Genomic DNA, 17083 nt, shown 5'->3' with positions numbered 1-17083 from the left:
GTTCCCATTTCTCATGGCTGCAGTGTCTCCACATGATATTAGACATTTGTGTGCCCCAAACTTATTTTTTAAATGCCTGAAAGCAAATGATTACCCATTACCAAGTAACAAAAGTCAGATACGGTTAGTCCTCTGTATCCACAGATTCCACTATCCATGACTTGAAAGTATTCCCCCCTCCCCCAGCTCTAAACTCTAAAGCAAGCCTTGATTTTGCCTCTCATATAAGTGACACCGTTTTACTGTCTATTATATTTAATTGAATTTGAGCATTCAAAGATTTTGGTATCCATGAAGGTCCTGGAACCAAACCCTGGTGGATACTGAGGGCCCATTGTTTAAGTATGTACTGCAGCTCTAGTCAAATCACTGTGAACTTTTCTTACAGACTTCATGACATGCTGATTGCACCATAAAACATACCTTCCAAGTTTGAAGGTTGCAGAAGCTTTGACAATTCTTGACAGCAGGATATTGCACCATGACCCAAACAAATGGTCTAGTTCCTATTATACCAAGGTCAAAGTAGTTGACAAATGAACAAAGGAAGATATATGTGTGAGATATAGGATGTTCCCTTGTTTTAGCATCACAGTTGTGTTTGGAAATATCAAGCATGTTTCTCCTAAGGAGGCCCAGATTATGGAAAGAGTCTCCTTGCTTGTTTGCCAAGTCTAGATAGAAGGAATGAAATGAACAAATAGTGTGTTCTATCAGTACAGACTTATGCTTGGTTTGCCTTAAGTTACTATAGGCGCAGCCTCACGAAAAATACCAAAGCTGCTTTTAACAAGAATCTTGGAGTAAATACATGCTTTTGTTTTTATGTGTCTTCAAGTTGTTTTCAACGTATAGCAACCCTCAGGCAAACTTATCATGGGGTTGTCTTGGTACAATTTCTTTAGATGTGGTTTGCCTGTACCTTTCTTTGATCCCGAGAGTATGATTTGCCCAAAGTCACTCAGTGAGTTTCCATGGCTCAATAGGATTTGAATCCTGATCTCCTAGAGTCCTTATCCAACATCAGTTATATGCACCAAATGCCTAAAGGTCAGCCTGGCATCCTTTAGAAAAGTTCTATCCTTTGTAAGCAGCATTTACATGGAGATGAAGTAGATCAGGCAGAGAGTTTCATCTTTTCTCTGCTCGCTATATATTTCACTCACCAACCCCTGTCTCTAATTTAAGTTTTCTTTGTTTTCAAAAGGGTTTTTTTTCCTTTTTGAAAAAAACCCCAACATCTGAGTGCCTTTGGAGGCAGTGAAGACCCTGGATGCATTAGTAACTTCTACATCATAATGTCATACCCACCAAGACCATGAATATTTAAATATGAATGATGTTATGCATGATAAACACCTTCCCATCATTCTGAACCGCTAGAGTCTCAGAGCTTAGCAATGGTATTATGGTAAAACAAAGAATTATATATTGATGCGTAGCTCTGTTCTGATACATGTTTAGCAGATGAATTTTTCAAACTCAACCTTCATATAGTTTTAAAAGCTGTTGTCAGAATTTAAAATAGATGCATCCAGTCATAACCACAAGTTAAGACTAAACCACAGTCATTAGAACTAGATAAACCATGACCTAGCCTAGAAAGATAACGACTTAGTCCACCCACTTATCTCTTATAATCCTTGCATATCTGCAGTGTTGTGGCTCTGTTTCCCAAAGACTGTAAATTCTTAAATTCCTGTTGTAATCATGATACACAAAGAGTCTTGTGGCACCTTAACGGTGAACCTTCTTGGGCAGCTGCCCGCTTGATGCAAGATACAGTTTTTAGTCATGCGGTTCATAAATCTTAAAAACCCTTTAAAGTCTTTGTTCCCTCCTTTCATCACTGGCCAACAGTTCTCTCCTCCTGCTTCTCATTCATCATAATTGGACATGCTGGTTGAAAATACCTGGAATAATTAACTGAAAATGAAACATTATTCTAAATTTCATAACCCAGTTGTGGGAGTGCTCTGGGTAATGGTTCACTGTGGTCCCAGTTCTTTTGATTTCTTTGGCGGTCATGGTTGAATGTCAGAATGCACAATGCAGAAAACAGCCTTGTTCATGTCTACCATTCTTCAGTTTTGTCATTTCAGTGAAAGTTGTTTCTCCTCTAGAACACATCTGTGCATTTAACTGTGTCATTAAGTGCAATCCTGTAATCGGTTAAAGAAAAGCAGGAGGAATGTAACTAAGCAAAAGCTCATATTTCTAGTTGGATTAGTTTTGTTATGATTATGTGCTTTAATTTATAACAATCCTATGAATGAGACATCTCCAAGGAAACCTGTTATTAACAGCACTGCTCATGGTTAGCCTTCTGTATATCAAAACCAGCAGTCTTATAAACATGAAGCATCAAATTGAATTGGCGGTTTGGTCACAGCATGAAAAAGCTTCTGTCTTTGGTCTGCTCAGAGAAGCAGATTGATCTGTAAACATTATCTCTGTGTTGTGAAAAAGTCTCAGCTCTTCATATTGTTGTATCAAGTTGCCATTAAAAGGAACAAGACTAGAAGGTGCCAGGGCTATTTCCTAGTCAATAATCCTACAATCACTTGCATGGAAGTTGTACTGTGTGAGTATTTGCTGCAAAACAATGATGTGTAATCCGTAACCTTTCCCCTCTTTTTGATGATCAAAAAATTTGGGGGAAAAAACCACCTGCTTTTCACCGCAGCCAATTAATCAGTTAAAAAATCCACGGTAAGAATCCCATTGAAAATCCCAAGTAGAGTAGACCTATTGGATGAGTTGTTCAGTGCTAAATCAGTATTGTGTAAAATCCTATTCATTCAATGGACCTCTGGTTGAGGTTACAAATTAGGTTCAGGTTGGTGTTGCCTATAACTAAATACCCTAAAGATTCCTGATCCCATCAGATCATGAAGCTTAGCAAGGTTAGCATTGGTTAGTACTTGGATGGTGGAGTGCCAAGGAATACCAAGTGCTTTCGGCTATATTTCAGAGGATGGACCTGGCAGAACTACTTCTGAATAGTCCTTGTCTAGGTAAATCCTATGAAATCACTGGTATCCCCATAAATGAGCAGATAGCTGTAAAGCAGATACACTCATGTGCAGGTACACACAGAGTATGTTGTCTGGCTGCTGAGGGTGCTGTGTTCCTTCTAGATGTAGCAGGAGATGGCAATCTCATTCAAGTAAGTGGGGAAATAGAAGAAGCTTTCACCTCCATCATTACCACCACCAACATTTATCCTGAATGATCTCTGGATCTCAGCCTCTCCATCCTTTCATCCAAAATTATCTGCATAAGATGTGAGGGAAGAAAGGGGCAAATGCATTCCTGGCCCATGAGTAGATGCAAGATGTGGCCCACAAGGCATGTACACCATGTATTAAAAACAACCTGCAGAAACATTAACATGGGTACCAAAAGGAAGATCTAAGTTGCTCCTTGAAGCTTTGTATATATGAATGCATGTGTACCTCAGCCACAGGGTATCATATCTTTAAGGAGGACTCATAACTCAGTGGCAGAGCACATGCTTTGTATGCCAAAGGTTCTTTTATTAGTCCTGTGCATCTCCTGTTTTCAAAGGTGGAAATTAAATTAGAAGAAAGATCTCAGACAGAGATTATCACTTAAATATAGAATATTGGACAAATAGCCTGATCCAGTTTCCTGCGTAGACATATGTCAGGTTCCTATGTTTCCTTATGTTTGCCATTACTTTCCTCTGAGTTTGAGAGGCCATGATATGTCCAAGATAATCCACTGGGTTTCCATAGTTGCCCAGGGATTTGAACCCTGGTCCTTCAGAGTCCTAATCAGATACTGAAATTACTACCCTGGGATTTGGTATTTTTAATGCTTTCTATTCCTTCAGACAGTTTTAAAGAAAGGTTGGAGTTCTTTCCATATGCATTTCTGCATTGCAAAGGGTCAAACTTAGGTAGTCCTTGGGGCCCCTTTCAATTCTATGATTATGTAAGATCTACAATAAATTAATTTGACAGTGACTTTAAGAAAGCATCTATAAGACTATGCAGAATTGTATTGAGGCCAAATTCAGCCATGATCTGGCCAGTTGCTGATTCCTTTATCAGATGAAAGTTGCCTGTTGCTTATTTCTGAACCAGGATGGGGGAAAGAAGCCAGGTGACTGTCAGTAGGAGTTATTATTAAGATTTATTATTATCATTTGTTTATAAATCACTTTGCATCGCAGTTTACAAGTTAGGGGCCCCTGGTAGCACAGTGTGTTAAAGCGCTGAGCTGCTGAACTTGCGGACCAAAAAGTCCCAGGTTCAAATCCCGGAAGCAGAATAAGCGCCCGCTGTTAGCCCCAGCACCTGCCAACCTAGCAGTTCGAAAACATGCAAATGTGAGTAGATCAATAGGTACTGCTCCGGCAGGAAGGTAACGGCGCTCCATGCAGTCATGCCAGCCACATGACCTTGGAGGTGTCTATGGACAACGCCGGCTCTTTGGCTTAGAAATGGAGTTAGACTGGACTTAACTTCAGGGGAAACCTTTACCTTTACCTTACAAGTTAAAGTACTCAAAACAGTGGATCTTGCCAAAAGTGGACTATCAAAAATATGTAAATACAGAGGAAAGAAATGATAAAATATTAACCTATACAGTTATAAAACAAATTATCCACATAAAATACAGTATAATATAAGACAAATCTATCAACATATGTGTTTATCTTAAACACACAAGACTATAAAACAATATTAAACTAAAATTCCAAAACCTTTGGAAAACAAAAATGTTTTTAATTGAGATTTGAAAAACACACAGGAAGAAACAGTCTGCAAATGTTCAGGGAGGAGTATAGAGTAGCAAGTGAAAAACAGCCAAGTTGAGCCAAGAAAGAAGAGACTTTTGTTTGGGTGAGAAGGCTACCATTCCAATAACAAATCACAGTCATGCCAGTAAAAAGAGATAAGGACTATAAGATAAAGGGGAGCTAGGTTACCAACAAGAATGTAGGAAAAAGAAACTTTTAAAACATCAGAATGCTTAATGTAATACATACAACACTTGTTGGGAGATTCTTGCTTAGCAAGTGCTCCTGAGGGTGTTTGCTGAGCTCTGCATTTCCTAGCGTAGCTTTCACTTAGACCTTGGTAATGCAAGCATGCCGTGTTGATTTACATACAAGCCAGCTGGCCAGCTGGGCTAACTAATTCCCCCGCAGATAAGAGGATCAAGCCAAATGAAATGTCCTAAGCTCCTAACAACTTGGTTTAATGAATACTGTAGTCAGGGTGAACTTCAGGAAAATGTCACATGGCCTTCTTATCTACAAAGCTGAGTCAGCAGGAAGGAGGATGGAGGTGAGAGAGAGAGAGAGAGAGAGAGAGAGAGAGAGAGAGAGGATGTTGCAGGTCTCAAATCTAATCTTGCCAGGCAATTAAGAGACCCGGTCTGAGGAAGTGCCTCATTCTTTAAGCCATTTAAGCTTCCTAGGAAGAGAAGGCTTTTCAACAGGGACATCTCCAGCCTGGAGATTCAGTCAGAAACTGTTTGGACAGAGAGCAAATGATAAATGGAAACGATCTTTCCAAAAATAGCATTTTTTTTTTACACAGGACAATTATATGTTCATTGTCATATATACTGCTGTGTGTGATACATTGAGAAAAGGTACTTTTTGTGCAGAACTTGGAAATACACTTTTAGACTACAGTTCCAAGAATCCCCCAGAGAACATGACCATCATGCTTGGAGTTATACTCCAAAATGGGAATGTTTCAAAATTTTATTTCGACTACATCTACTGGTATTATGGAGCCCCTGGTGGTGCAGTAGTTAAACCACTGAGCTGCTGAACTTGCTGACCGAAAGCTCAGCGGTTTGAATCTGGGCAGCAGATTGAACTTCCCATGTTAGCCCCAGCTTCTGCCACCCTAGCAGTTTGAAAACATGCAAATGTGAGTAGATCAATAGGTACAATAAGCATGCAGTCATGCTGGCCACATGACCTTGGAGGCATCTATGGACAACGCTTAGAAATGGAGATGAGCACTACCCCCCAGAGTCAGACACGACTAGACTTAATGTCAAGGGGAAACTTTTACCTCTACTTTTACTACTGGTATTGGACCAAAAACATAAAAAATAAAGGAAGGTACAAGCAATGCCTTATCTTCTGTGTTATGACTATGAAAGCTCCCATTCCACATTGAATGAAGATTGTGCTTAGTCCAATTTTCTTACCCATAAAGACTCTTATGGAAAGCCTTCAGGCAGATAGATGCCATGTTACCGCTTCTATTTGTGTGTCCCTATCTTACTGGTACATAGTAGTACTTGCATCTGATGCTGTGACTCATTCATATGTTGGTTGTGTATCACACTGCAGTCAATCTTTCACATTCTCTGCGGTAAGGTGCAAAACCTCACAAATGTGGATAAACTATGAATAAACGTAGCATTAAAAAACAAAGAGAACTCCTCTTTAGGATTCACAGAATCCTCCAGTGAGACTTTATGGTCAATGTCCACTGAACATTGACCAGAGAATCTCACTGCAGGGCCTAGAGCAGTGGTTCTCAACCTGTGGGTCCCCAGGTGTTTTGGCCTACAATTTCCAGAAATCCCAGCCAGTTTACCAACCATTAGGATTCCTGGGAGTTGAAGGCCAAAACATCTGGGGACCATAGGTTGAAAACCACTGGCCTAGAGGTTTCTGGTGAAAACATAATAATCAAAGCTGTGAATAATCAATAACAAAAGTTGAACCCATAAACGTGGACAACCAACTGTAAGTATCTCTCTGATTCACCTCCTCTTCCTGGTTTAAAGGAGTGGGCAATGTGCAGAGGAGCCCATCAGTCCTTAACGTTCTCCATGAAAAAAGTCTCTTCTGCCATCTAGGGGCTCCGAGGGACAGGTTTCCCTTCTTATGCCTAATTGCAGACTCCCCAAGAACTCCTAGCCATTCATTGCCTTATGTGGCTCCAGTAGGTTCAAGGGGTCATTTTCAGTTAAAGTGTTTTTAATGGAGATGTTGGAAGGAGGTTTGCCTTCAGAGTTCTGCTGCAAAGTTCTGGACCTAAGAAAGTTGCCCCGACCCTGCTGTAAAGCAAGGATGAGAATTGTGCAGCTGTGCTAGTGTTGTTGGACTAGAGCTCCCATGTTTCCTCAACATAGCTAGTTTGCTTGCTTATGTATGAATTTATCCATTTTATATTCTACCTTTCTCCCAAATGGGAGCCAAGCTGCCTCACATATGAAATAAATCATGGCACATGCCTTTATGTCAATACCTCGAGGGCACCAGATCCCATCTGATCTTGGAGTCAGCCCTGGTTAGAACTTGGATGGGAGAGCACCAAGAAATGCCAGGTGCTGTAGACTGTATTTCAGAGGAAGGCAATAGTATCCCTTGCCTTTAAAAAATCCTGTGAAAACCATGGGACCACCATAAGGTGACAGGCAATGTGAAGGCACATATATGCATACATACACACACACACAAAACACACACACACAGTAAAATAAGTAGTAAAAAGTTTTAAAACAATTTTAAAAACTACTACATTAAAACACCAATACTTTAGGTCAATAATATAAAACTGTGACAAGACCAATAAAAATGCACCCCTATAAAGAGCTCATTACATAAGATCTACCTCATTACATGGTTAGTGTTACTATGAACTGCAGTCCAAAAGCAATTGCGGTGGTAATAATAATAAGTATAATAATAATAATAATTTTATATTTGTATGCCACCTCCATCTCCGCGAGGGGAGATTTTCTTCACCTCTGCATTTTAGTATTTGCACAACAAAAAGGTCAGAAATCCATTTGCCCTGTAAAACCAGAATTAACTATGTTGACTTAGATTTATATTCTTTGTTCAACTCAAAGCACTTCCTCTTGTGCTTTGCTTGCTTTCTGTGAACAACCTGCCTTGTGCCATGAACATACAGGTCACAGCAATCACTGGACATAATAGGTGAATTGCTATTCTCTCTGTTTTCAGACAAAGGCTGAAATACCAAGTGATGTCTTGAATTTCTCAGTCTCTACCTCACCTTAAGTTTTGTACTTTTTTTCCAGTAGAATCAATTCATTCATCATTCCCAGAGTGCAAAAATAGTGTTCTTGCATGTTTGAAACTGCCCCAAGGCTTGTATGCATAGAAGGTTTTGGAAGCAGATTTTCTACTTTCACTTTCCTTTATGTTATTTTTTTTAAGTGAAACTCTGTAGTTTGGGTGCTTTGATATTTTGATGTAATCTTGTTTCTTTTCCTGCAGTGCTCATGTGCCACAAGTCAACAACAACAGCATCCCTGCTACTGGAGAGTAAGTGACCACTTTATGCCTTGTTCTGTTTTCCTTTGTTCTATTATGCTTTAGACTTTGTTTTTAATTTTCTTGACTGGTCAGGCTCATAAGAAATCCTTGAAGAAATTCCGTAGAGTTATACATAGCTGAACATTAAATTTGATCAAGTAGCTATCAACTTAGCCACTCCAGAGATCTGTTTTGGCTGGAGGGTGGGATATAAGTACTCTAAATAGATGGATAAATTTGATTGTAACACTTTGGTGTGCAATTTTCTGCCTAGCTGAAGGCATTTCATGCAGATGTAGGCAGAAAATAGCCTGAGCAGGACTGTCCAATTTCTAGTGGATGACCATGTACCAGCCATTTGTAAAGCAATGCTGCATTGCATAAAATGTATTGTATAGTTTAAATACATGTCACCTTTTAGATAGTACATCCTCAAGTCATTTCTTCTGTTTTTAATTAGGAGTGTAATTCTTGGGAAGAGGATGAGTTCACTGTCCCCCATCTCCCCCAATAAAAATTCTCAAATAATGTTTTCGTTCAGTCCCTCAATTGTTAGCACTGTTAAGAGAAAGACTTTGAAAGTCATTCATGTCCAGAAATCTTCTGTTTCCTTTGTTTGAATTATCTTGGTAACTTTGCCTACCTCCTCCTTTTAGATGCCTAAACTATATTTCTAAATATTATGTGAAGTTTGAATGCTAAACTTTGGGGCTGATGAAAAAAATCACCCGAGGGCATAATTCTTATTGGGGCAGGTCCTTATTTTGCCCCTTTCCACACTCTTGGAAAATATTTGGGAACATTTCAAGTTAGATACACTTGAATTATTACAAAAACATGAGTGTGCACCACTGCGTATATGCATTTCCAAGAGGTTTCCCACTTAGAGGATGAGATCTTGACCAGCTTAATTTCATGATGCAAGGTTGCTTTCTTGCATGTCCTTGGCCCATAAGTTGATCATGTTGTTTTCAACTACTGTATACTCCTTTTGGCCGAAGACTCCCATCAGCTTTCCCACAGTATGACTGATCTGCTAGGCCCTGGGGGGAAAATTGCTGATTGCAGCACTGAAAGAAAAAAAAAACTAAGATCAATACCAGTAGTTATATTTATTGGAATTGCTGCCTCAGGCCAAGGCTTTAAAACACACACATACATGCACGCACCCAGCAATTCCAGAGCTGCCTGAAAGTGGAAGAGATGTAAATCACCTTATGTCAGAATGCTGAAATGTGAGCATGCTGGTGTGTATGTGGATTGCAATAAGTGCAGCCCATGGGAGCAAAAAGATTACCCAGCCCTGCTTCGGAGTCTCCTCTTAGTGTGCACTGCAGTTTCCCTCCCTAAAGGCACCAGATTTCAATCTGATCTTGGAAGCTAAGTGGGGTCAGTCCTGATTAGTACTTGAATGGGAGCTATCCAGTGAATAGAACATGCTGTCGGCTATATTTCAGAGAAGAGAATTGGCAAAGCCAACTCTGAAGATTCATTGACTAAGAAAACCATATGAAATTCATAAGGTTGCCATAAGGCTACATGAAGGCACATACACACAGCAATGGCTCTCCCAAGCTATGGTGGGGTATAACTAAAATAAAGTAAAATAAATTAAAAAGTTCCCAGACCCTCCATATAGTTCAAGTTTTCCTTAATCTGGCAATAAAAAGGGAAGATTGCCTCTCTTGGAAGTGAGCAGGAGTTACTGTTTACATACATACGTGCATGTAACATTAAGAAGTGGATTTTGTTCGCTTCTAATTTTTGCATTTATGGCTCTTCTGCACACAGCAAGTATGTCAGAAGATTGCTACTAGTGACAATATTTCTTTCTCGAGCTTTTGCTTTTGTTTGTTAACAGAAGTGATCAAGGCAACATTTTGTTGTCCTGAATTTCTGGGAGTTGTAGTTATTTGTTGCTTTAGTTTCTGGGCATGGGATGCAGTCATCCAAATGATGTCATTGATGCTCCAAATGATTTTGTCAGTTTGTAGCACTAGCTGCCACATTTTATGCCCTTCAGATATCAGGACAAAAAGTATCATTTTCTTTTCTTTTCACTTTTTAAATAAACACTTTTTAGTGAATCAGTGAAACAACCCTTTTGCACAGCAAAGATTTTTTTTAATTCAGGGAGTATTTTTTTTCTTTCCAATCACTTCAGTAAAACCATGCTGTTAAAAAGGCTTTGGAAAAATTCTAGTTCAGATACAAGAAACTGCACAGAGTTGACATCAACTGGCAAAAAAAATCCCCCAGAAAAACCTAATGATCTGTATCACAAGAACTAAAACATCTGCGTCGCAAGCGCGGTTGGTGGGGACACGAGACAGGGCCTTCTCTGTGGTGGCCCCCCGACTCTGGAACACCCTCCCCAAGGATCTCAGACAGGCCCCTACATTGGCAGTCTTCAGAAAGAACTTGAAGACCTGGCTGTTCCAATGTGCCTTCCCAGATTAATAGGAAATCTCCAATACCAAGTCCTATAAGCACTTTATTAGAACTTAGATTGCATATCGCACCCTGCACTTGCCCTATAAGCCTTATATTTCACCTGTCACATCAGCACTTTTAATCTTGTACCCATTACTCTGGCCTGGCCCAGTTTTATTGTGTTTTAGCGTATTGTTTACTGCTTGTTGTTTATACTGTTTTAATTGTTTTAATTTGCCTTTTGTTTTGTATTGTTATATTGTGTGTTGAGGCCTTGGCCTTTGTAAGCCGCATCGAGTCCTTCGGGAGATGCTAGCGGGGTACAAATAAAGTTTAATTAATTAATTAATTAATTAATCTTTAGATCAATCTGGAACAGCCCCACATTGCTTCCAGAAACATAAAATCTTCCCCAGTTGTCTCTCATGCAATTGCCTCATTCTGTGTTAGTATTTTATAATAACAAGTTCAAATGGAAATTGGTCCATTTCCGAACTATGTATTTCTTCATTTTTTAATGTGACCGTTCTTTTAATTTGGCTTGACAGGTTTTTAGAGAAGACCATCAGGTCAGCCGTTGAGCAGCATCTTTTTGACGTTCATGGCTCCGGGGGTCAAAGTTCTGAAGACTCTGAATCTGGGACTTCCTCGACGTCTTCCAATGTTTCTGCCAGGCAGCGAAGGCGGCACCATAAAGAACAGGATGAAGCCCGAAGAACCCGAGAGAGGTATGTTAGGAGTTTCTCCCTCCTTTTTAGAAACCTTTCATATCAACCTCCAGATAGATTCGGATGGCAGGATTTTGTTCTCTTTGATTACTACAAAGAGTAATGAGTTTTAGAACAGACATTTTGCTCATTTACTTTTTTTAAAGTGTTGTCATCCTTGACTGCTTTTTAGCCATAGAGATACTGAATATCTACAACTGCTACCAAAAAAGTCATTACATAAGATAGAATAGGAGCACCATATTATTTCAAAACACTTCGCTGGCAGAAACCCCATTTCATTTTAGCAGCTATGTTTTATCACTTCAGCGTGTGATTCTGTAATGAGGAAGAAGAATGTGCTTATAAATCTGAGACAGTTTAATAGATATTTTGATCCTAAACTCTCAGATCTGTTTAACAGTCATGTTTATAGTGACAATGAAAGCACAAATGAACTAAAAGTGGTTGTAAAGGAGTTCCAAAAGTCAGCAGAGATAATATTTGAGTTGAATCACCACCAGACAAATCGTCTGCCCCATAGCCATGCCAATTCCAGTGACTTCTAAGTAGGTCTCCCTTGGTACTGATTTACACAACTATGGCATAATGCACGTTGGCCATGATAAGACCTGTGATCCAACACATCTGGAGATTACAGTTTTGGGCAAAGTTGTCTTACAAATCCCCAGTTGATTGAGGGGTTCAATGTGCTAAATGGCCACTGGTGAAGTTCCAATCCCCCATTTTATTCAAGGATCCAGTGCCATAATAGTTGTTCTAATGTTGTCTCTCTTCTTGACCAGAAACAGATCTAGAGTTCCCCTTTGCTATGGGCAGAGCTCAGTAACAGTGTACATATTCTTCTGCACATGTGTGGCCATTCTTCCAGTTTAACAGAAACCTGGGTAATTAACTGGGAAAAGCATTTCCCATCTTGGGAAAACTTGACCAAATCAAGAGCGAGGAAACTTTTTCAGCCAGAGGTCTACATTCCAGCCGTGAATGGTGCTAAAGCAAAGTGACTGTTGCCAGATGTAATTCTTACCAATTTCGACTTTTTCCTACCAACCACCCAAAGCGTCACATAGTTCTGTGCATGTCTACTCAAAAGTATCTCCCACCCTCAGTACCACAGGATGCAAAACTGTGCTCAGATCCATGTAATAGGTTCCCAAGCTTGAAATAGATTCTTCTCTCTGATCACTAATTTGAGATAAGAGCAGAAGAAATGTATAGGCCAGATTGAGAGCTCGCACAAATCACAACTATTCCCTGGCGTAAATGGAATGATCTGGTTCTGTGTAAGGGAGACTTGGAGTGTATCTACACTGTAGAGCAGTAGTTCTCAACCTGTGGGTCCCCAGGTGTTTTGACCTTCAACTCCCAGAAATCCTAGCCAGTTTACCAGCTGTTAGGATGTCTGGGAGTTGAAGGCCAAAACATCTGGGGACCCACAGGTTGAGAACCACTGCTGTAGAGGTAATACAGCTCGATATCACTTTTTCTGCCAGGGCTTAATGTTATGGAATCCTGGGAGTTGTAGTTTTAAAGGTTTTTTTAGTTTTCTCTGCAAAAAAAAAAATACTGGTGCATCCTCAAACTCCAACTCCCAGGATTTCTTAGAATTGAGCCATGGCAAATAAAGTGATGTCAGATTGCATAAATTCTGCAGTATAGATGCAACCTTGGTGTTAATCAACATGCTGTGACATTACACAGTTATTGGATTGCTTCCTTCTTCTCTTGTTTTATTTTGAGGCGGGGCAGGGGAGGAAATGGAACATCAATATCCTAAGTTTTAAAAAATGTTCAGTGAAAACATTTCCATTTATAAAAGTAAAAATGGTAGCCTTTGGGGACAAGGGGACCTTTTCCATTGTCAGAAGTAACATTCTTCTTGTGTTCATGCTGTGAGGCTTCTCAGGCAAGTAGGTCAGAGGCAGGCTAGCGTACGTGTTTCGCAGCATATAGCTCTGCAGTTGGGTGTTTCCCCCTCCCCTTATGCAGCCTGACCACTGAATTGCAGATCTGCCATATTAAACAAAATGCCTTTTAAGCTTCATTTTCTCAAAAGCCTTATGTTGAGGCTGTTTGTCCATCTAGCAAGTATTGTGCATTTTTACTGATGGTCACTTCAGGAGCAGAAAGCGCAGACCAATGTCTCATCCTTTCCCATATAAAATCCACATACCCATTAAGACAAACTGACAAAAAGTCCCAAAAACTGGTTCCACATAAAATGGCTGTAAAATCCACTGTGAGATATGAAAAGCAATAATTTCTGCATTTCTGTTCTTTGGGTCTTATCAAGGTTTGTTTTGCATATATGACCCCAGATGTAATCTATATATATAAAAGAGTGATGGCATCAGGGCAGCGGACAAAACAACAAAACTACAGGCCCCCCAACCTCGAAATTTGACAACACAACCCATCATTCACGGCTCTAGGTTGATACAACAAAAAGAAAAGAAAAATAAAGTCCTAATTACAGGGAGAGGAATAATAGTTTTTATCCAATTGCTGCCAGTTAGAAGGCTAAGCTCCGCTCATTTGGTCTCCTAGCAACCTACTCAGCCCCGGGGACAGGCACAGTTAGGCCTCACTTAGGCCTCTTCCACAGATTATCAGATTTTAACTGGATTATATGGCAGTGCAGACTCAAGGCCCTTCCACACAGCTATATAACCCATTTCGAATCTTATATTATCTGCTTTGAACTGGATTATCTTGACTCCATACAGCCATATAATCCACTTCAGTGTGCATACTAAACATAAAGACAACCATACAACAGACATTCAATACCACCACTACCTCAACAATTTCTCACCAACACCACCAGACAACGCCACAGCAACGCGTGGCCGGGCACAGCTAGTAATTTATAAGATGGAATCGATTTGGATATTTAGGTGAAAGGAGACCAGGTGATATTAATATGCATGGATTGTATCTATGTGCCCAAAGAAAAAACATAGAATCGCATTATGAGGGTACAAAGGGCCTAGATGATATCCTTAAATTAAAATATCTGATAAATTGTGTTTTTTCTTTTCAGTAACAACATACAGACATATATTTTTTTGTCCTGTTGCAGTTCAGCAAGCAGGCACATTCTGCAGATCTGTATCTCATAATAGTTTTTATTGCAGCATTGTGTATAAAAACATTGGTACTTGGCTGATAAAATCAGAACATTGGGAGAAAGTTGGATATTTTTTTTTTAAAAAAGGTTTCAGACTGACCTGTAAACATTTTGAGCTGTTTCCTTTTTGTGGGTGTTAATAGAAGTCAAATAGGATCAGATTCCAATTGCCGTTTATTCCCTGTTAGCACTTTGCATGTTCCTACCTTTACTTTTCAGCATTCTAGCCTACATTCTTTGGTCTAGCAATTTATCGTTTTTGCCTCAGGGTGCATTGAGGTTCACATTTTTTAAAAGTAGAGAAGGAAATATTGCAGATAACATTCTTTAAAATATAGGTTGGGTATCCTTTATCCAAAATGCTTGAAACTTGGAATGTTTTGGATTTTGGAATATTTGAATATACTTTATTGTTAATATTATTACCACTCTTTGCTCTTTTAAATGAGATTCCAAGTGGCTGAGAGATCTTGGAGAAGGGGCCCAGTTCTTAGAACAAAATTCATTTATGTTTAAAATAGAACTTATACACATAGCCTGAAGGCCATTTTTATACAATATTTGTAATAATTTTGGAAACAGAACAAGGTTTGTGTACACTGAATCACATGAAGGCAAAGATCTTGCTATTTTTCTATCACTCATGTGGCCAATTTCAGATTTTGTAGCATTTCAGATATCAAAGTTCTGGACAAGAGGTGCTTGTTACATGCTGTAGAAATTGGATTTTTCATTGGGGAAATGGTTTTCAAGATGCAATCCATGTTATGTCACAACGTTACTACCTCTTAAACTCTCACTGGTTTAAGTATCTTTTAAGAGAGAAAAAGCAACATCATAATAATAATTCTCTTTACCTATACGCAAGAGGCTAGTTCTCCCAGAGATTGCGTGCTCAGGCTCCAGAAATTTGAGACTGCTTTTGACAGAAAAAGGTATTCACATATTTGGAAATTCTTCAACAATATAAAATGAAAAAACTTCGGGATAGAGTTTGAAAAAGTTAATTTTCGGATCTAAAGCTCTCAAAATGTCCTACTCAATATGATCACATGCATGGATGTGCTCTCTGAAAGATTCTGTAAGTTGTATTTCAAAATATTAACTGTTCCAATTGCACTGCTGTTTAAAGGATTTTGGGGGTTGTGATCTTCAAAAATATCATTTCCCAGCTCTGCATCATAATTACCTTCACTTCTTGAATCTGTGTTAAATAGATTTGGTGGAAAAACTTCCTAGGACGTCTGCCCTGCATGTCTCTTGCACTGAATACACTAATACACTTTTCATTGCCAATTCACATGAAATGTTTTGTCCTATGAAATAATTTAGAACTAAAAATGTAGAATTGATCCTGCCTCTTTAGGCTTTAGTCAGTGTTTTTTCCCTTAAGCAGTTAATATCTAAGAGGATTTGTGGCTAAGATTTTAATGAATGGTGTGGTTGAATCATGCTCATACATACATGACATCTGACTGTGTAATAGATTATTATTTAAAATGATAATCCATACAAATTAGGCACAGGCTTATGGGTGAAATCTCAGTAAAGAAAATCCTTTCTGTTTGCCTCACAGAGGGCAGGGAAAAGTTATACTAATGGGAGCACATGTATAGAGTCCATTTGTAGTCATAAAAAGAATGGGAATGCCTGCAAATATTGAGTCTTCATTTTATTTTCTCACATCTACAGCAAGACGGTCTGTACCTGCTTAATGAAACAATTAAGATAATTGTTATAGATGTGTTGCAGTGGATTTAACTTTGATTAATAATGTTTTGCTAGACCGGTGTCTACTTCGAGTATATGCATTTCTACAGGAAATTTTCACATTGTTCAGCCATCTACCGGATTCTTAATAGTGGTACAAGTAGGACTAATATTTCCATGTACTTCTCTTCTTCATTCAGTGAAATTCAAGGTTGTTTCCTATTCAGGCGCTAACCCACTAGTTCCCAGTAGTTTTGGGCCTCCAGGTGTTTTGGACTTCAACTCCCAGAAATTCCAGCCAGCTTACCAGCTGTTAGAAACTGTGGGAGTTGAAGTCCAAAACACCTGGAGGCCCAAAGGTTGGGAACCACTGCTCTAACCAAATCTAGAACTGCTTAGCTTCAGTATGGTTGCTCTGTCATGTTCTTTCATATCATTGGGGCCTCTGCCTTTTGTTCTCATAGCCAATTATAATACATGGTACACCTATTAAAAGCTATAGTCACAATATTTACTTTCCAGAACTCTCCAAAATTGGATTTTGTTTCACAAATTTGCTGAAACAGTCTGTAACCTTGCACTTTTTTCCTGTCTAGGGAGGTCATCAATAAAGAGAATATTCCTTCTGGCTTCAGTGGCATTGACGAGTGTATGCTGACAGCCCAAGAAGTAGAAAAACTGCAAGAGAACAGCTCTGGATACGTAGGAGAAAGAAGTAAACCCAAGCGACAGAAATCCAGCTCCAAACTTTCCGAGCTGAATGACAACCAGGATACCCTTCTGGTAAGT

General features: G+C 39.3%; 1 protein-coding gene across 4 annotated transcripts in view; it reads left to right on the top strand.

The window, feature by feature from the left end:
* fam13a (family with sequence similarity 13 member A) overlaps positions 1-17083 on the top strand; it is a 154647-nt gene that overhangs the window by 99853 nt on the left and 37711 nt on the right. For all 4 annotated transcript variants that reach the window (XM_008111041.3, XM_008111040.3, XM_008111042.3 and 1 more), the window contains 3 exons: positions 8255-8302; positions 11275-11454; positions 16891-17077. In XM_008111041.3, the coding sequence (XP_008109248.1) occupies positions 8255-8302; positions 11275-11454; positions 16891-17077 (415 nt within the window). The remainder of the gene's footprint in view (positions 1-8254; positions 8303-11274; positions 11455-16890; positions 17078-17083) is intronic.

Source organism: Anolis carolinensis, chromosome 5 (genome assembly GCF_035594765.1).
Source record: "Anolis carolinensis isolate JA03-04 chromosome 5, rAnoCar3.1.pri, whole genome shotgun sequence".
Lineage (NCBI taxonomy): Eukaryota > Metazoa > Chordata > Lepidosauria > Squamata > Dactyloidae > Anolis > Anolis carolinensis.
This window is presented reverse-complemented; position numbering and strand designations above follow the sequence as displayed.